Raw genomic sequence first — 21,509 nt, forward strand, 5'->3', positions numbered from 1 at the left:
GTACTTACAGTACAAACTAGCAACATTCTTTCACCTACTACATTACAGAATGTGATTGGTTTTTTAAGGCTGTAAGACACCTCTTTGTGCACTCAAGCTGTTGTGTCTGCAAAAAGAGATGGCAAAGAAGATCAGAGATGCAAGTAGTCCCACATATTCTGTAGAACTGTCTACTGGTCAACTGTAAAAGACCAGGACTAGGAAACAGATTCACACCAGTGTCAGAGAAAATATCTGTATATATCACATAATATGCCTAATAATTCACCTGAATTGCTAGAAAAGATATCAGTAAAGTGCTTTCACATTAAAGATATTGTTTACAACTTTCCTACATCAACGAAAATAGAGAAGGCACAAGGAAAGAGACCATATGCAGGGATGCAGAGCACTGACGATTTAACACTATCAGTGGTGTCTCCTGAAAGCAGCTCCTTATGCACACTTGTGCTAAATACTGGCCCTCCACGTTGATATCAGCAAGCTTCTATTCTTTCAGGAAATGCTTACACTCTTTTAAAGTGCCAGAGGAGTATGTCAGAACCCATGTACCCAAGGACAGCAGCCTGATTCTCATCAGAATACCACTTTTGCTCTTGTCCCCCAGCTTAATGCCCCTGAATGAGCAGGACTCATAGAGCTGCTCCTTACCTCACCAGCACTATGAATGACACATCAGAGAAGATGCCAGGAAGATACAAATAGGGCAAAAGAAGTATGACATCGTAAAAGAAAGAAAAAAGCCTCAAAAGGATGGAGAGACATCAACACAGGAAAGCAGGTGAGGGGAACAAAAGAATAAAAATAACACTATCTGGCTCACTATAGAGCAGCAATAAAGAATTGGCTCCTGAAGAATAAAACCAGTTCTTGAAACATTTTCATATTTTATTATTTTCTTTTTTCTCCTGCTTTGGGGCAAAACATTACTTTTTTCCATGTGCCACCAACTCAATATAATGCTGGCAATTACATAACCAACTAAAGGTGCTTACTTGTTAGAAAAAACAAAACAATACCAACCCTTCTCCCTTCCTTTGCAATAATACTTATATTAATTATTAAATGCCATTTGAGGTAAGCTTTGGTTTTCCTCCTACAGTCCAAATAGCTTCTAATGAGCAAAAACCAGTGCAAAAAACCTTAAAGGAGATTATTTTGGATGTTAAGTAATGTGATGCACTATCAGCTCTAGAAAGAGGACATGCCAGCTCTGGATCCAGTTCTGCAGTCTTGCTTCACATAAGCAACAGAACACTTTGGTAGATCATTCTTCAGCCTACCTTTCTTTTCAATTGTCTCTACTATCTTGACAAGAATTGGTGGAGCAACATCAGGAGGTGTGAACTGCTCTGTAAGGTCTGGAAGTGAAAAAGCTGTAAAAAAAAAAAAAGAAAAATAAGCCAAGCTGCAGATGAATGCAATTACTTTTATGAAAATCATGACATGTAGTGCAACAAGTTAATTTTTAATCACAGAACAAACTTGTCAGGGCTGTATGAGAGAATTCTGTACTTAATAAAAAAATGGAATAAAAATTATGACAACTGCATTTTTTATAGCATATTCTTTCAGGGACCTCAGTTCTAGATTCACTCTCCATATTGTCTAGGAAAAGAAAACACAATAAAAGTTTGCAGTCTATGGATGTGCAGAAATACATTGCAAGTAAGGAAAGAAAAAGTCTTTCTGTCTGAGATATTTACATACACTGTGCACCAAGTGAAGGAGCTATTAAACACATAACTCTCTGTGAGTGCCTCAACCCCTGGGCAAGACAGACTTAAAAAGGCCTGAAACAGCAGTAGAAACAAGTATTTCACACTCATACACAAGCTCAGTGACTTTTGTGCATTTCAATTTTCAAGCAATATACTGTTAACAGTATAGTTTACTTGAAGCAAAAGTTTTCTTTTCTACATGGACTGGTTAGGAATAAATATCAGTATAATTGGAAAGGGACATTTTGCAGATTTCAAACAAAACTGCACACAGGTTTTATACAAAGTCAGTTTTCATGCAATCTGGTTTCTTAATGGAGAGAACATACTCTCAAAAGTATGTTCTGGTTCTGTGAGGAAAGATCTATCTCTAAATACACAATTTTTCCCAGAAGAATAATTCAAAAGTTTTAGAATGGTCCTGTTTAACACTTGGAAACAAAAATGTTTACATAAAGATATTAAACTACTGCCAGAACCATCTGGCATAGTTTGATGGATTATGATTGATTAAAAAAATTAATCATTGAAGCAAAAATTGCCATTTGACTAAGCAATGGTGATCTCTGCTCAATTAAACTCACCATGGACAGAGCAATTTTTGAACACACATACACAAAGGTGCCTGTAAGGATAGGCATGAATACATATACGCAAACCCTCCACATCTATTTTCAGAAGAAAATTTTCTGAAACAAAATTATGATGATAACTATGTTGAAGGAGGAAAAAAAACCAGAAAATTATGAACAGAGTTTTTAAAGAAAAACTTTGAGATGATAACAACATTAAAAAAATCAACTGAGAAAGAATATATATCAACTGAGAAAGGGAGAGCAGACAGTTTTGGCTGGTAATTCACCCTATTTTGAATTACATAACTTCATAAAAATGCAAACAATTTTGCTGTGGTTTAACCCCAGCCAGCAACCAAGTCCCACACAACTGCTCAGGCATTCTCCTCTGGTGGGATAGGGGTGAGAGTAAGAAGAGTAAAAGTGAGAAAATTAGCGGATTAAGGTTTAGATAGCTTAATAGGGAAAGCAAAAGCCACATACAAAAGCAAAGCAAATCAAGGTATTGATTCAGTACTTCCCATGGGCATGCAGATGTTCAGCCATCTCAAGGAGAGCAGGGTTTCATCACTGGGTAATGGTGACTTGGGAAGGCAAACACCATCACTTTGTGCATCTCCCACTTTCTTATTCTTCTCCCAGATTTACAGTTGAGCACAGTGCTCTGTGGTATGGAATGTCTCTGTATCATTTGTGGACAACTGTCCTGGCTGTAGTGCCTCTCAACTTGTTGCGCACTCCCTGTTTCCTCACTTGTGAGGTGGGGTCTGAAGCAGAAAAGGCCTTTACACTGTATAAACCCCACTCAGCAATAATTAAAACATCCCTGTGCTATTAGCATGTTTTCCAGCACTAATGTGAAATGCAGCCCAATGATAGCTACTATTAAGAAAATTATTTCTACTCCAGTCAAAACCAGCATAAATTTAAAAAACAGTAGGACAGCAAGGAAGGGACAGGAGTTTGGAAGTGTAGAGAGATAAGGAGTGAAATGAAAGACAATAGTAGTAATGGAAGTGAAGCATACTGGCAAAAAGAAGGAAAATTACAGTACCATAATGATGGAAATACTTTTCCAACCAATTCATAACTGAGGGTATTAGAATAACATCTGTTAGTTGTAACAGTTTAACTTAGGAGGCCTGCAAGATAACCGTTCAGGAGTTTCAAAGGAGTTGCCTATGCAGATCTCTGCCCTGCTGATGCTTTTTAATGACTTGAAGAAAATAAGAATAATTCCCACAGATCCAAGGAACTCTAATACCTGATCCATACTCTGCAAGGACTAGTAACATGCCTACATGCTAGTGTCATTATAAGTTCTGGAGAAAAAAAAAAAAAACAACCTAAAACTAGGCTCATATAATGTAAAAAAAGACAGCAGACAGCACTGTAATTAAGGATCATCTGCACAGCTTTTTAGAAGATAGGTTCTTTCCTTAGTGGCACCTTTGTGAGCTGAAAAAGGCCAATAAGTAGACATAATAAACTCCAAAATTCTGCCAGATAGTTGACATAGTATAACACTCCGATTAAAAGCTAAATTCAGGGCAAGCATGTTATATATGTGTATTAATGCAGAACAAGCTACTCAGGGAGCAAATGAACTTTTCAACTCTTTTCATCTTCAAATCACTTTCAGATTCCATTTGGAACATCTCTTTTATATCTGCTTCATAAACACAAGATGGGTTCAAATGGAAAATGCTGCACTCTAAGTAGCCTCTGCTGAGGCATACTGAAATACAGACCAACAGATTTGCAATATTCAAATAGTTATTTTCAACCCCAAACTAAACTATGTATCTATCTTATGATATGGATAAATCTATTGAAATAATAAACAAAAGATTAGAGTAGTATCAAAGGGTATGCTGTAAAAATTCTCAGATTGTGAGATACTAAGAGACTCAAGAGAATGTTAAGGGCTTAAAATGGATCCCTTACATGGTAGCAGAGGAAGAATAGGCTTTAAGAACAGAGTTTACATATTTTTACCTATGAAAGTAACTTTCTGGTCCCCGAGGGAGCTAGTTGCATTTAATTCCTCCCTCTTTCACAAATCAACAAAACTGCATCATCTCTGAACCTAATTCCAGATGAAGGCAGCATGCAGCCACAGTCAGCAGCCTAAAATGAAACAGAGGAAAGAGACAAAAAAGGATAGAGACAGAGGATGGATGTCAAAACTGACAGACAGTTGGACTTCATGACAGTTGGACCTCATGAAGTGACAGCTTGGCAGTTCAGGGATGGCCTGTCTAGGCTACTGAGCAGTACAGTGCTTTCTTCCATTAACCAAATTGTGCCTTGAAATGACGGCAAGACATCAACAAATACCTATCAACAAGGTCTATTTGGAAAAATAATGCTAATTTCCACTGATGTAGAATTCCTACACAAGGGACAGAGTCCAAGGAAAGCAAAGAGGAGAACCCAGCATCAGGGGAAGAAGCCCCTTGCAAGGGGAAGACAGGACAATACAGAAAACAGTTTGTCTCCGTAGACTTTACCAAAATTACCTAACCAGAGAGGGCCTCTTCCTGCAGTATTTTTGGTGCTCCATGCTTTTCATCTTAACTTTTAGCAGAACTTTAGCTTAAAATAAGGTTTGTATCATAATCTGTTACAAATATCTTTGTTGTATTCATCAATCAGTAATATTCTTACTTATTGAAAGCATTTTGGAAACTATGGATTTCTCTTTATATTTACACAAAATCTGTAATATATCTACAAAACATGTGTATGCAAACAAAATGCCACATTGCTTAAAATGAGAAGTTTCCAAAACTTTTCTGCTAGCATTTTAGGAGTTCAGAGGATTTCTGATGTCTCTTCCTCTCTTTATCCCATTCCTTTCCAAAACTGGAAACTTATATAGCCAAAGATATTGCTGAAGTTTTAGATATGACATGAGACTTCAAGTGAATGACAATCCCTTCCATAAATACATAGTATGTAAAATACTTGCGTATTCGACTGAAAACTCAGGATATTCATCTCTCTTTTAAGCTCTACAGCAAAAAGACACAAACAACAGAGAGACACACAATGCCAGGTCCAAAACCTGCAGTTATCAGCAACTCCAAAATTACAGAAGAAAACATCTAAGTCACATAGTTACAATGCTCAGGAATGTAGAAGAAAAACATTCACTTCATCAGCATGTTGAAGACAGCATGAACAAATTAAAATCATTTATCCTCCCACCTGTTCTAGGATTTCCTAGTCACTGTGTCACTTCCAATATAATTAATGCATAACATCATACTGACTTTTGCTTCAAATTTCCCAACTTTTGCACAAAATAGAAAATTAAGTTTGTTTAAAGGCAAAACACTTCACAAGATACATGTAGTCAGGAAAAAAATCCAAAAAACTTATCAGTACTCAAAGAACGGAAGCCACTTTATTACATTTATAGAGAAGACAGCCCAATTTGGGAACAATGTACTTCAGTTTCAAAATGCTGAGGGGAAATCTCAGCAGCTAAACTAAGAAAACTACACCTAATTTCTGGAAAAATAATTTTTTTTTTTACTCCAAGAGCCAGAATAGAAGTTATGATTAAAGAAGTCCTGATTCTAGATTATGTGTACCAGGAGAAAACCCAGCATACATGTTAAGATTTACAGTGGGAAAGGAAGACTTTTTAGATAGGTCAGTTTTAGTAAAAGACAACTGGAAAAATCCTCATATGCAACCTGCATTTAGTACCTGATATCAAAGTAGTCCTTTTCTTTGAAGGATGCTGTAGGGCAGCAAAGATGTTTGAGGAGCCAAATTGACTCTAAAGGATTTGAGCAAATTTGTAGATGCCTTTGCTAAAATCCTGTATCAGTTTTTCATTAAAAGCAATATTTTTATCCAGATGTTTCTGTTTTGTTCTTTTTTTTTTTTCCTTTATCCCAGGGTCTCCAAAATATAATGGTTCTCAAAACTGTCCTCTTTCTAGGTCCAGTAGTGGGTCTCCGACAGTAAGGAAGCTCCTGATGACACTTGATAAATGCTGGGTATTCCACTAGCTCTATTTTTACCTTGCCACAGTAAGAATCAATGAGATGAACCACAAATCAAGGATTCTCTCCAATCTGCAAACTCTTCCTTCTCCATGTTACAGACAGGACTGAACAGCTCTAAGGCAATGGCAATGTGTGGGAGATGACAGCATACCTTACATTCGAGGCTTGGCAGCACAGCTACAAAGTGCAAGATGAAACCAGTACACAGCTGCACCTTTTGGAAGGGTTCTCAGTAAAAAGATATAGAGTTAGTACCTGGCAATGACAAGTGGAAATTTAAAGCTGCAACTTGGCTTCAGATGATTCTGAGACATATCTTTCATTACCGCTAGAAGAAGAATGAAATTTTAAAACATATACAATAAATGCCCCTTAAAATGTACAGTACGAACCATGAAAGGGAGTTTAATTTCTAAATAATTACAGGAAGTATATACCAACTCTACTTGAATTTAATTTTGAGTTAAGATTACTCAATGAATGTTCTTATTTTTCCAGAAATGGCATTAAAGTTTGTGCACACATTTTGCGCTTTTGATGACAACACAGCTCTATATAAAAGTCCACTATTTGAGAGCTCAGGTCTTAAGATGATCATAACACTTATGGTGCATGCAGATATACTCTTTATGTTAGTGCATACAACTATATCCACTAACATGATGATTTTCTATAGCTTTACACAGGTCCCTTGTTTGGAAGTCATACAATAACTCCAGTCATGAAACAGTTTACCAGTACTTAAATCAGCTATATTAAACATAAGCATATTAATTAATGCAGAAGAAGAAATGCAAAGGTAAGGATCATGGTCAAGCAAGTTGTGATAATGCTCCAACAAGATTAGCCAACAAACTGTAAAGAAATGATGGCTGCTCAAGCACCTGAAATACTTACGCCAGTGGCACTATCAGTATAAAGCGTTACCAGCTGTGGACAATGGGGGATTTCCTACATAGTTCAACACCCATGCTTGCTATTGAAAATTCTGGGAAACACAAGAGCTTACTTTCTTGATTGAAATACTATTATTTCAGCAGTTATGTATTCCACTAGGTATGGGAAATGGAGTTCAAACAATGTGCCACTATTATTATCCATCTTCCTCGAAACAGAATCTGGATTTCAATAGGGATAATGTCTGAATTCAACAGCTTATCAGTATACAATGTTGAATTCCAGTGAAGAAGCATTAGAAATGAGGGCAGTTTGGCAGTTCTGCAGGCCTTTCTGCAGGCAGTGGTATGTACTGAGCCATCCCACGTACTCCTCCAGGGTGCTGGCTGCTAGTGACTCCCACATCAGAGACAGCAGAGCTTGAGGAGATTGTGCTGAGAACACACCAAAAGCCATGTCTGCAGAAACACAAATTCAGACCCTGGATCTGAATTTGTGTTTCTGCAGAGGAAAGAGGAAAGCACTAGGAGGTACATCATAACACAGATGATGGCACAACCTGAAGCTTCTCCTGGCTCTGTGGTGGCAGCTGGTACAGATGCTGAGACTCAGCCATCACAGCCCTCTCAGCATCTGCTGGATTAAGTTGGAGAAGAGAAGCCTACATGAGCTTCACAATACGTCTGAGTGAAAGGAGCCTTACTGACAAAAAACTCCTGTCAGCAGAGTTTGTGAAAGGGAATTCTGTGATGCACTAAACGTTTCTTAACAGTCTAAAAAAGTAGTGAGATCCCGCAAAAAGTTGCAGTACAACAGTATGAAAGGCTAAAAAATCCCTAAACTCTAACTCTGGAGAAATTTTCTATAGAAATCTGTGCTTTGGGTTCAGTGTCAGACCAACACAAAAGATAAGTCTAGTACTAATTAAATAACAAAGAGCAACTCACCCTAAGATTTGAAGAGCTCAACCTTGCCTTGACATTTGCATTTTGAGATAACCTAATTATATTTACTAAAAGAACAATGTTTAGAACGGCCCAACTGCTATTAGCAAAAGGTTTCACTAGGCAAAGATGAAAGACAAAAAGGTGAGAGTGATAAGAGAGTCAGTGTTACTGTGTGTCTCAAATAAATCAAGGACTGGAACAGATAGCAAATTCAGCTACAACTGTTGATAGAGAATACTTCTTACCCCTACTGAGATGATTTCATTCGGCTATAGTTAAATGCTACTAGAGGTTGAAAGCACCATTTAAAGTGTCAGGAGGAAGAGCTGTCCAGGGCTCAACCACTTTCTCCAGTACTGGGTTCATTAGAAAGATTTTAAAACACCAACACCATTCATGGAAAAATATGAAAGAGACTTAGGCATCCATGAATTTGACACATCATTACAAGCAGCTTGATAAATCTGCCAAACCATTATTTGTCTCTTTTGTGAGATGTCATCAGTCAGACAGGATGCAGACTCAGAATATCACAAAAGCCTTGGCAGTAGAGAAGACTAGATTCAGGAGAACTGAAGAGAGGTGAAGAGTATTGCAGCACTAGAAAAAGAAATGGTCATGTCCACCAACACTATGAGCCTTTGAGCACAGAAGAAGTCCATTTATTATGGAGGCAAAAAATGTTTGAGACTCAAGATTTATTGTGATATGAATGACCCCAGAGCTATGAAAAGAAATATGGAAAATGATTCCTGCTAGTGATGTTAAATTACTGGGGTATAACTGCAAAGCAGAATGAAAATATTACCACTTTATAATCCTTGAATATTATGTACCCAGGACAGTCTGCTTCTTCCACTGGCTAACAGTTGTTCGGTATGAACTGGAGGGCAAAGTGGTAACTTGATTTACATGTTTCCTGTTAACAGAACACTGAAGATTTTAGCCAGGAAATACAGATCTGTACTGAGAAAACAGTTTATTACATCTCCTGTCATTCCTCTTTTTACTCTGTCTTCAATGATGGAACATCTGAATAAAGCCTTTCAAGGGCATCAATGGCAATATTTAACCCTAATGGCAAAACAGTGTTCTGGTAATACACTTTCAGACTTCAAATATCTTTGTAAAGCATTCATAGTTCTGCTGTGATCCTACATCAGTAATACCGAGTGACAACAACTTATCCAAGGGACTTATTCCAAAAGGATGACAACAGCAGCTCTCACAAGCACGATCTACTGACTCGTCAATCCCAGTTTACTGCCCAAAACAAAGCCACCATCTCCAGATTCCTCTGTGTAAGGTAGGTACTAACAATATAACCTATACAGTTGAAAAAGGGACCTCAAACTGACTTTTCTAGAAAAATGTACAAAACTTGCCATTGTGACACTTAACAGAATAAGGCCGTCAGTTTTTCAGAAGGGCAAACACACGTATATTGACTGGGCCATTTGTAATCCAAACCACTAAATCTGAAAGGATCAGAATAAAAACTGAATGTTACTTCATTTTATCCTAATTACACATAGTATCTCAAAAAGACTTTGAGATACTTTGAGATTTATGAGTTACCTGCATAAATCAATGTTGTAACTGAGACCTACTTTGCCGAGATTCTTCCCAGGGTTATCAGCACACATGCAACCAATGTGGTTAATAAAGTATCATGTGCAGGGTGACTATGCAGGGAATTCTGGGGGCCAGGAGAACTAACTCGTCTCTTCATCCCAGTTTATGAAGCTGTGCCAGCTGCACTCTCAGGGCTAAAAAGAACAAGGGGCAACTACGTGAAAATGGGTGAAAAAGCCCTGGTAAATACAGATACAAGAAAATAATTTGTAAAGAATAGATGGCAGGACTAGGCAGAAAAAAGCTCTGATTAGATATTGAAAGTCTTACTCAATAAGATACCAATTCTCTGAAAGAAATCCAAGATCTTTTTACCCTTCTCTGTCACAAAAATGAATACTTGTTCTAGAGCTGCTGCATTAATCAACTAAGAATTCCTCTAAGACAAACCAAAATGAAGGTAGGGAAAGAAAGAACAAAGAGATTGTGTCCAGCTTGAGGAAAGTTTAGTTGCAGAGATAAGCAGAAAAACAAAACCACAAAGCAACATAGTATAGAGAACTATGTTTTTTTATACAGTTTAATACTTTCAATAGTGGTTGATAATCATGTTTCACACTTATTAATTTAATATTTCATAAAGCCCTGTTTCTATCATCAGTTGAAAGGGAAGTGATAATGTCTGTACTGGGAAGAAACTCTGTACATAATATTCTATCAGATTAAATCTCAATAACTTTATGAATTATGAGCTGTCAGACATTTTTCTCATCTGCTACAGAACATACTTCTTAGAAATAGAAGCTATAATTAAGACAACAGATGTTCTTTGTTGGCTTCATCTGAAGCATGGATAATTTTTTAAAAGCAGCCTAGAGTTAAGACAGTATTCTGCTTCCCTCTATGGGTGAGCTTTTGCAATACTCTTTTTCCAAACAGAATTGAATTTAATGGCTGCAACTATTTACAACTATTATTAGCATGATTAGAAAACATGAGCAGTACTGAGGAAAAAAAATCATTAACTAAGTAAAATGTGCTGGCATGAAGTACACTGCATAATGCCATACATAATGCATACATAGTTTTGCAAAAGCAATTCCCTCCCCCAAAAAGCAAGGAAGAGGTGGGAAAACCACCAGCTTATTCAACTCTTTTTTCAAGGTTCCATGAGATAAACAAAAAGAAAAAAAAATAAGAAATAAGCAAGAACATAGCAAAAGATGTCTTTCTGCTTTTAAGTAGAGGGGGTGCTCAAAAAGCTGAGGAGGATAGAGTGTGGGTCAGGACAGACTTAGCTGGAGCTCAAAACCAAGCAGGCTAGCACTGGAATTTTGACACTGCTGGCTTCCAGGAGAGGAACAACTCACCTCCCTCAGGTGGTTTGGAGCATTGGCACAGCTTGAGGCTTCTCATGCTTTTCTCAGGCGTGGCAGACTGGTGAATAATTCTTTCTTACCCTTCACTCTCAGAGATCAACCTAAGCCCTGTGTGACATGCAGAAGCACAGCAGTAATAGTGTTCTCACATTCCCTACCAGCATCACTTTAAATGGAAGGACAGGTTAACGTCTCTAAATAGAACAAGCCAGCATGGATTTCAGTGCATGGTTTTAATGACAGAGAAAAAAAATATTTTAATAAGCTAACACCTGTTTTTCATGTCTTGTGGACATCTGCAGGTTCTCTGCCAGCAGTTTTCAGTCAGAGATACCAGCAGATGAGAGGTAAGCTGATGTAGGTACCAAGTTACTGCATCACCACATGCAAGGAGATGATGACAGAGATGACAGAAAGGAAGGAACAGGACAGGGTCAACGAAGTAGCTGAACCAATAAAGTGCAAAACTGCCTTTTTCATGAAGTGAGGCTTGTTATATTCCCTCCCCTTCCTTCAGGATTGCCGTTCCAGGACTAGAAAATAACTGAGATCTACAAGAATTTGAGTAACTTGGCCTGCTTAGCTCTCCTCAGAGACACTAAATGACAATTTCAGCTTCTGGCAGTGGTTTGACACGAAACCATACAAGAAGGGGAACTTATACCACTGAATGTTCAAGTGTAGTATGGACAGTGCTGGCATGAGGACAAACAGCACATTCCCCTGGCAGCTGCATCTTGTGACTTATCAAGTTCCCGGTGCTCCAATGTTATTATTGCCATTAAACATTCAGATTTTAGTGGTGGTATATAGAAGTCCTTATTAGACAAAATTTTGATAGTTCTCATAACAAAACCTCCCTCACTGGCATTATGATTAACTAAGCATTCCCTTAGAACTGTTGCCAGCTGCCTTCCCACAAACTACCTCATCGTTCCCAAGGATATTTATGCCATGATTTCTATTAAATTCTAGGCTTTTTATTTTAACAAAGCAAGAGTGAAAGTTCACTAAAAATATAATTTATTGTCAAGTGACTAGATGTATGCTAATATTTTTACATGGTACTTTTGCTATGGTCACTCCATAAGGAATGAGCAGCAAAGCTCCCTCTGATGCCTGCCATACTACACAAACACATTAACAAAACTATATTGTAAGAGCATCAAGACCAACACCAAGGTCAAGCACTCAAAACTTAAGACCACAAAGAACAAAGGCTGCATGTGCGATTTCAGTTCATGCTTTTGTCTCTTTTCATGTAATGACATAGAATTTTCCCCACGAAATTACACTGCCCATTTCAGTGCACAAAGACCAGAGCTCTCAAGGGATAAAACTCAGTTGAAGAACTGAGTACTTTAGTACCTGGAATATTATCCAGACTGTACAAGAACACATGGTCATGCAATAGGCTTATATTCTCCTGTTTATTTTCCTCTTCAAACCTGATTTATCCATCATCTCATCTCAGAATGGCTTCCCATCTAAAAGTACTTTGGTCCACAATTTGTTCTTGAGTTCTTCCTAGCAAGTGGGAGAGGAAATACGTATTTGGTTTTTCCTGGAAACATCTGACACATAGGAAGGAGGCAGTTGCCTATCTTTTAAGGGAAGGAATGCTGAGGTCCATCTCAAGAGGCACTTGAAAATTTTGGTACTGGCCAACAAGTGGAAAGCCACTGTGAGACTATTTCAATGACCTCTATCAGACAAAACTTCATAGACAGAGCAAGTTCATGTGCTGGAACCATTTTCGTTTAAAAAGTAGTAACATGTATTTTAAAAAGTAGTAAAATGTATATGATAGTCGGTGCTATCCTACACAGATTACTAACCTCAATTCCCTTTCCCCATATAAATGGTGACAGTTATAAACAGTGCTCCTGCAGCATCTGGTCTTTGTAACCAAAACAGATTATGAAGGTGGATGAACCTTCACTGTGAGATACCACAATCACAGCACTGTTGAGAATGACCTGTCCTATCTCTAAAGGATCTTTATTTCTTATTGCTGTGTCCTTTTTTCCAGTAACATAAAGTTTCTTATGCAGGGCAAATGCTGGTTTGTGATAGTATCTCTGCTTAAGAAGAGCAGAATTTAAAGCATTTTCTTTTTATTCAATAATCATAATACATAAAAATTCAGGGCAGTATGTTGTTTTGCTCTGAAAGAATGTTTTGTTTTGTTACCTTTTTGCTGTGGAGAAACTAATGGGAGAAGAATGCCAACAAATCCCTGTCAAACTATCCACAGACAAGAAATCTAGAAGAAAAGAATAGGCTCTTCACAGCTGCAAGAAAAAGATAATGCATATTACTATGGTTGAGAAGTCAAGTTGTTTAGATCTGGAAGACTTACATAAAAGAACTGGCAGAAGCTGCTGACAGATAAAAGTCAACACTGCTCCTTCATCTTTTGGGAATTATGGGAAACATTTGTAAGTACACAGAAAGTTAAAAATAATTAGTGTACAGCAGTCAACCAGAAAAAAAATGCAAACAATTGAAACAGCTCTCCAGCACCAGGAATTTTATTCAAAAATTGAATGTGTTTTAAATCAAATCAAACATGTTTCCTCCTCTAAAAAAAAAAAAAAAAGAAAAAGAAAAAATGAAAATCTTAGAGCCGTAACTGTAGCAACAGAATACAGCAATGCTGAAAGGCAGTCTTATAAGAAAGTAAAACTGGGTTAATCCTTACAGCCTTTAAACCATCGGGTGATCTGACATAGATACAGAAACAATATTATTAGGAAAATCCTGGACTGAATCTACAGAGAGGAAATCCCACCATCCTCTTCACCCTCAGATGAAGAACACAACTCCAAGTCTATATGTAATAAATTTTTTTGACCCATATCATACTCCTGTGGAGATTTCTCTACATAGCAATATCAGTGTTATTTTCCTATTCCAATATATTTCACACTATAAGATCCTAAACAAAAAAGATGTCATACAATATCAAGTACATGTACTTAATGCATGAACCTAAGATCTCTCTTTCATAAATAATGTTTGTTTACACTTCTCTGCTGACGTAGCTTTAATTCAGACCTTAGAACTTAGGGAGACGAATGAATTTCATGAACCTTTACAAAGCTGTCAGAGTTCCAACTGGTCAACTAACTCTAACTATCATAACACCTTCATTTGTGTACTGACCATCACACTGTGTTATGAAATTCAAATAGTGTAAAACCTATAGGAAGGTTTATAGGAAGTATTTAAGAAAATTGACAAAAAACTGGCTGGTTTTACATCACCATGTGCAAGTGAAAGATTAACTGAAGTCAGGGTAAGAAGGTATGGAACAGGATTTCAGTCTGCAGTGGGAGCATTCATTTGCAAACAGACCAAAAACTTGAGACAAAGCCTCTCTAAGAAAACCCAAACACTTCAAACCCAAGAAATCCTTTTCTAACCTCACAGTGTTAAAGTGTTTTGTGGTCTAAAACAAAGAAAAACATCTCTCTCTTGAAAACCAGTGGTGTATTGTAGAAGACTGAGACTGAGCAGAATAGGATGAAATAACTTGAAGAAATATTTTGTAAGCGATCTTGGAAGGTGTAAGCTACAGAAGGGCAAAACTAGAAAAAAAACCTGATTAAGAGCTGACAACATGTTCCTTATGATCTTTAGCTCCGGTGAATCAAATAAAAGCAGCTCTTTCATGGAATAAATGAGGAAGCAGAAGCTCTTTTTACATCCTCTACAAAGACCCAAGAGATGATCAAGAAGCATTCTGATCCACTGCTTCCATTCCTTACTTCAGCTACTCAGCAGATGCCCTACACTGACCTACTCCAGCACAGTGGAATGTGCTGTAGACATTCTCCAACTTGCTTGTAGAAAATTCATGGGTAACAGGATCAATGCTGTCTCTGAACTTAGAGGACTACTAAGTGTGTACATGAGAATGACAAGAAAAAATAATGTCTTGAATATTTAAGTACTGCTTGTGTACAGCTCTTCTAGAGGTCACACACATAAAACATCCAAATTATTTTTTCACCATCCTGCTCCTGCCAAGAAAGTTAGCTGGTCTTCTAACCCATCCATATCTGAAAATGTAGTGGCACTATCTATCTATATATTTATCTCCATTTCCACATATGTACAGAGCTTAAAGCAACAATAACTCAATTGACTTGGAATGTTTCTTATAGGATGCAATAAAGGAGTGAAAATACATTCCCGACTTGAGCAAGATGTGATCAAACATGTGAAAAGGCCTTCTAGCTATGACTCACTAAGAAATGGGTGGGGGATTGAGAGGCTGAAAAGCTGCTGGCTGACTGGAGTAAGTGTTCTTCCACATTGGCCAGCAAGGACTGAGAATTGACTATTCTGTCAAAATGCCAGGTATATCATGCTTGTTTTCCTGCTATCCTACTGGGTGTGGGGTGGTGTGAGGGCTGGGGGAAAGAGAGAAAGAGAAAGAGAGAAAAAGAGAGAGAGAGAGAGAGAGAGAAGGAAGTCTTACATTTATGGTCTTTTTGTTATTGTGTTCCAGAGGAATCCCTTGGTCATTTTGCCAGAAGAAAGACCCAGTTACCTTTTTTGGCCCTAACAGAAGTGAACACCTTTTCCTCATTTTGTTTGCCTTTTCAAATTTATTTATCTATCTATCTATCTATTTGAATATTGGCTATGCCAGAAGGAAAAAGGGTATTTCACTCCCAGAAGGAAAATCATTCCAAAAGAACCAGTTCCCTGCTGAGAACAGAAAAAAGAGGAATACACTAATTTTAAACTGACCTGATTTTTCTAAAACGCATATGACTCCTTGTTTTTAAGCACAGTTCACACGAACTGCATGCATGAAGCTGGAAAAACTTGTCTCCTAAATAGCTCAGATGTGGCAACTTCAGAGAACTTTACTGAGGATTTTTCAAGATAAAGCTCCTCAAAAATGGCAGCAGACAGCTGGTCTAACTCATCTAAGCTCTGCTATGCTACCACCAGGTACCTATTTATTGCAGGACCTATTACCTCTCAAAGGATTCTAGTCTTTCATGGTAAATGTGCCACTAGTAGTCTCTAAAATAATTTAGACGTGTCAGTATGAGCAATCATCTAAACTGTGGCCTTATTTAAAGGGAAATTCCCTTTTATTTTTGCTTTTTTGGTGGTTGGGGTTTTTTTCAAATAGCATGATCTTGATCTCTCAGGGGAGCCAGCCCTTCTGCTTCTCTTTTTTTTGTTTCAGTACATCAGTACTGCTTTTCACCTGTCAGCTTCCCATATTTCAAACCTTGCTCTCAAACTGAGAAGTAAGTCTTAGGAGACAGCGCAAGGTGGCTGGTTACTCTATAATGTCATTCAGGTAGGAGTGAGCAACTCAAAGAACCAAGTCAAAATGCTAATCTGTGCTGTCTGAGGTTGAGGAGCAAGACATCATGAAAGTGCTAGGCCACAGGTGTAGACTTCTCTAGCTACACATACTCAACTTGTTTGTCTGCTGATTACAAAACATTGCAGGATAGTTTTGTTCTAAACTTGGATGCATAAAGACCAGGTTTATTTCATTTTTTTTCCCAGAATAGCTACAAATTACATATCACAAAATTAAATGCAGAAATTTAACATACACTGGGAGGCAACAGTGTAGTTTTGAGCCATGCTAATAAAGACAAGAACAAAGTTTCATGGCCTATTATAGGGGCCACTTATGTCACAGTCTGACAGTGTCCTGTAAAATATCCAAAACAAGCCGTGATGTTTTTTAAAATTTGAGTATGAAAATAAGCATGGATTAAAGATTTCTGACAAGCTGCAAATAGGTAACCAAATAATACTTAGCATGATAGAAAACACACTATTTTTCAGAAAATTAACTTGATACTGAAATAAGAGAATTTCATGTTTTTACTTCTGCATGGCTATCAACTAGAGCCCAACAGAACAAATTGGAACCATATTCAAGTCTATTTTTTCCTGCTGGCTTTATAGCTTCCCCATGCTTTCTGCACATTACACGTTCCCTCTCTTTTGCTCTCAGCATTTGGACTCTCTCCTTCAGGCATTCTGTATTCCTGCCAGCCAAAGAGCTTTGCTTTTAGTAAGTAGATCTGCCAACTTAAACACCAGTCTCCTGAGGCAATCAAATAATGAAACACACATGTATGTACTTGCACATAATCTGTCAAATACCTCTCTAGCCCACTACAAATGATTTTTGCAATCTGGGGTTTTCAGAGGAGCATGCATTCATACATAGTTTTCAAAGATCAAACGCCATGGCTCTCCGGAGTTCTCTGTCTTGTTTGTACACTCAAACACAATGACCCTGCAATTTCTATATTAACATCTAAAGATATGAAAAATTAAAAACTTAAAAACAAAAAGGTTTTTGTGCAGAAAACTTCATATGGAGTAAGTATATCTTTCAATTTTTCCCATTTGGCAGAAATTTCCTGCAAGACAGCATAGATTCCTCCACAGCAGAACATGTTTCTTTCTATGTTTCTAGTGTGCCTGGAAAGTTAATGAATAACCATTCCAGGTGTCAAGAATATTTTTCATACCTCCCCCATTACTCATCTGTCATCCACACTTGATGTCTTGACTTCCACTTTCTAAACTAGTGTTTTCTGAAACAGGAATCTAATGTATGATGCTAGCAACAGAGTAACCCAGGAAAAACTTTGAACTTTGTCATACTGGGATAAAATTGTGCAGCTGCACCTCTTGATTAAGCAAGGTTGCATTTTACTAAGTGACAAGATAAAGATGGGACCAAAAGTGTCTTTCAAGGAAGCAAGTTATTGATTAGTATTAGAAGAGCAAAATTCAAGTTTCAAGAATGGTAATTTACTATGTAACGTCACCATTTGCAAAAATTCCTGTATTGTGAATCACAACTATGATACAACAAAAACCCCTCAAAACTAATAGAGATGCACCATAAAAACTCAAAGTAAGAGGTGCTTAAAACATGTGTCACTGAAAAGTTCTATTGTGAGACATGTTTAACATGTACAACAAAGTACCGAGAATTTGAAACTCTGGATTTGCAAGATCATGAAACAAGTAAGCTAACACTAAATTATGTTACCATACATGTAGAATCTGTGCATTCACTTTCTAGTAATTATTTTGATTTTGATGCTTATATTTGGATTCCAGCTGGTGCAGGAAGAGGTATGCTAGGAAGATTTGTTCTGCAAGGAATTGTTTTGGACATCCAGTACATAATAACTGAAGCCAGACATGGAGTGAGAATATGGTACTCACTCCCTGGGACAAATAAAGATTTACAGAGTCAAACCTAATCCATTTCTGGTTCCTGGTTTTATTTATCTTAATGAAATGTAACTCCTAAGGTTCTCATATGTTAAGAGTTTTTAAGAGTTACTCCCCAGGTTCACCTTTTTGAAGTGGCCCTCCTATGATGAAGAGATTAACCTTACACTATTTTGAAGCAGAAAGTTTGTTTGTTTGTTTTTAATTGTTTGGTTTGTTTACCTTATTCCTTACAGGAACCATGATAGCACCTTTGCTCACAACAGTGTCCTAACAATGACTTAGTACTTGTCATTATGAAGTTCTATGAAACACTAATTAGTCATGTCATTGGAAAGAGCACAAGTATCGATGAAAAAACCTGTTTCCAGAGAGAAGGCTGAAGGCTGTGAAGAACGGGTGGCTTAATACCATGAGCTGATCAACCTGAATGAAGCAATTTTAATTCAGTGAAGATCTTGAAAAAAACAAAGCAAGAATAAGTAGGGGAAAGGGTGGGACAACTATATCACTAAAAAAAATTGCATCAGATGGTATACACTGAAAGAAGTTGTACTTTTATGTACAAACACAAGATTTAGATGCAGTTTTGAAACCTTAATGTTCTCCTACTGTAGTGTACAGCTCACTGTCTATACACACATATATCAAGGTGATAAAACTCTGTATTTATTCTAAATATAATAATTTGTTACAGTAACAGAGTATACAAACAAAACTGTCAGCATATCTCTTCCTCAATTATAAGAAACCCCTGTTACTGTCACATTAGTTACCCAAACAGGCAGGCCTAAGGAAAACATCAGTTGTGTCAAAGTATCTATCACCCTAGAGCAAATTTTTAACATGTATCAGTGAAGAGTTCTGAATATATTGAAAGAAAATAACCTGGTGAAAGTAGTTTCTATACTGTCATCACCAAATACAATTAAATATATGTAGTTTCCCAAATGAAAACATTTTACTTCTAAATTCACAGTTCTTACCATCTAATGGATATTAAAGGGATAAAAAGTTAAAGAATATGTACTAAAGGAAGCAGTTTGGACTCATTAGTAACAGGCTTTAAATTCATGTATAAGTTAGGAGCTCAAAACAGGAATAACAGGGTGAAATTACATGCCCTACCTTAGCCCAGTACCACAGAAGAGATGCTCACAACAGAGTTTCCCTTACTTGTATGCAAAATTTATGAAAGGACAGTCAGACTCTGCTCTTTATACCCATGTTTATGGTGTAGTATTTCATGTACATTCATATTCTATGATTCTGGTATACTGGAATCTCTTCCAAAAGGAGATAAGATTTGTGTTCCAAACCCTAAAGATACTGTGAATTTTGCCAAACAGAACTAAGATTAAGAACTATGGGATTTTTTCCAATGCTGCTAAATCTTCACTATAGGTCTGATCCTGTTCCTTTTGAAGTCAAGATGGGTTTTGCCACAAATTTAAGGGAAAGTAGAATAGTAACCTATGGCTTCTTGTATGAACAAGTTCTTGAAGTAAAGAAAAAAAAAACCCTAAATCATGTATAGCATTTTCAAAAACATCAGTACTTTACAATAATTTTTAGTTTGCATGAAAAAGGATTTTGAAGAAAGGATTTTAATACTCCATTTAGAAGAGAGCAGCTCACATTAACAAGCATGGGCATGTTCCATCCAAAATGCTAGACAATTTACCACCGTATTTGATTGACTGGCTATTCAGTTCAAACAGCCACCGAGAATTTAAAAAAAAACCCACACAACCCCCCCCCCCCCCCCAAACAAAACAACCATTCTTGTCTAATTGGCATGCTCTTACTGTGTCATAATAAAACCCTACATATTTGTCTTAGAGGAAACATCTGGAGAAAAAGCATAACAGTTGGTAACTGTCTTCCCCTTTTTTGATAAACTGTTCATGCAACTCAAAGTCCTGCATCCTAAATCACTCTGGGAGGCACCAGCATCCCACTAGCTTTTTCAGCGAAGGTTTTAATATCAAAAATAGATGAGACTTTCAACTTGCTAAGAAGCAAGATTTTATGCTAGTTGTTCTGTAGTAAACGTTGTTCAACCAGTGGTTTAATATAATATCCAAATCCTGGCAATAATAAAATTGTGAAAATGTCTTATTTCATGTAGGGGACTGCAGTTTACACAGGCTACCAGAAACTTTTAAGAGTTATAAGCAGTAAATTTGATCCAAGAGGTAGTCAGAAAAACATAGAAGTTGCAGGCAACGCACACTAATCTTTCAACCAAAGGTAATTAATTATAAATAAAGCAAAGAGAATTCAAACATTTAGAATGTGTTCCTTAAAATTCTATCATTTGACCAGGCCAGATTACAAGGGTGACTAGAAAAATTTTTATACCTAGAACAGGCTTTCACTGGAGCAAAAAAGCCCCCCTTAATATTTTTCTTATTAAGAAAATTGCTTATTTAGACTACTGACTAGCTACACTATTCTGGCTTCAGAACAATTGAGTAGATTTGAACTGGCAAGAATATATTCTAAATTGTACTTAAACATCTGTACAGATTTTACTCCAAAGTACCTAAAATAAGCCTTCACAGAATACCCATATACCAGCAGAGACTGAAAGGCCAAGTAACAGATCACACCTCGCTGCACCCCATCGTGTCCTGGCACCTCACAGCTCTTTGCAGACCACATCAGGGCAGATGTCTCTCATGCATGTACCAGTCAACTAATAGCAAAGGAGGAAATGATGGAGGGGTTTTGCCATGGTCTTTGTTGCTCCTCACCTGTACCAAGCAGCTGTGTCTTGGCAAGGAGACAATTCAAGAGTAAGGCTGAAAACACAAGAGATATTTTCCTGCTCCCTGCACCCAAGTGCAGCACATGAAAAATTGCAATGAAATTTGCATGAAAATATAGCATGTGTGCTCACAGTGTTGAACACCATGTGCAAATACGAAAAAGACTGAAAATTTTTCCCCTTAACTGCTTATTTCTGGAATGTTCCTGGATAAGGAGATAATGAAACCACATACAGCTGTGCAGCCTTATCTACCATGACGCATAATTAGCGGTTTCTTTCATTAATTCCCTAATTTAAGTGCCTTCATCTACCTCCAGCAAAGAAGAGCTGAGGAAGAGGACTGGAAAATAAAAAAGTAACCTT

The 21,509-nt window shown here is 37.3% G+C and overlaps 1 protein-coding gene across 3 annotated transcripts in view; it reads right to left on the reverse strand.

Annotated features, from left to right (window-relative positions):
* PIK3R1 (phosphoinositide-3-kinase regulatory subunit 1) overlaps positions 1-21,509 on the reverse strand; it is a 60,439-nt gene that overhangs the window by 25,554 nt on the left and 13,376 nt on the right. For 2 of the 3 annotated variants that reach the window (XM_059837022.1, XM_059837023.1), the window contains exon 3: positions 1,284-1,376. In XM_059837022.1, coding sequence (XP_059693005.1) covers positions 1,284-1,376 — 93 coding nt within the window. Of the gene's footprint in view, positions 1-1,283; positions 1,377-11,110; positions 11,172-21,509 lie in introns of those variants that run through there. The other variant, XM_059837024.1, reaches the window with a different exon arrangement.

The sequence above is a fragment of the Haemorhous mexicanus genome, chromosome Z (genome assembly GCF_027477595.1).
Source record: "Haemorhous mexicanus isolate bHaeMex1 chromosome Z, bHaeMex1.pri, whole genome shotgun sequence".
Classification (NCBI taxonomy): Eukaryota; Metazoa; Chordata; class Aves; order Passeriformes; family Fringillidae; genus Haemorhous; species Haemorhous mexicanus.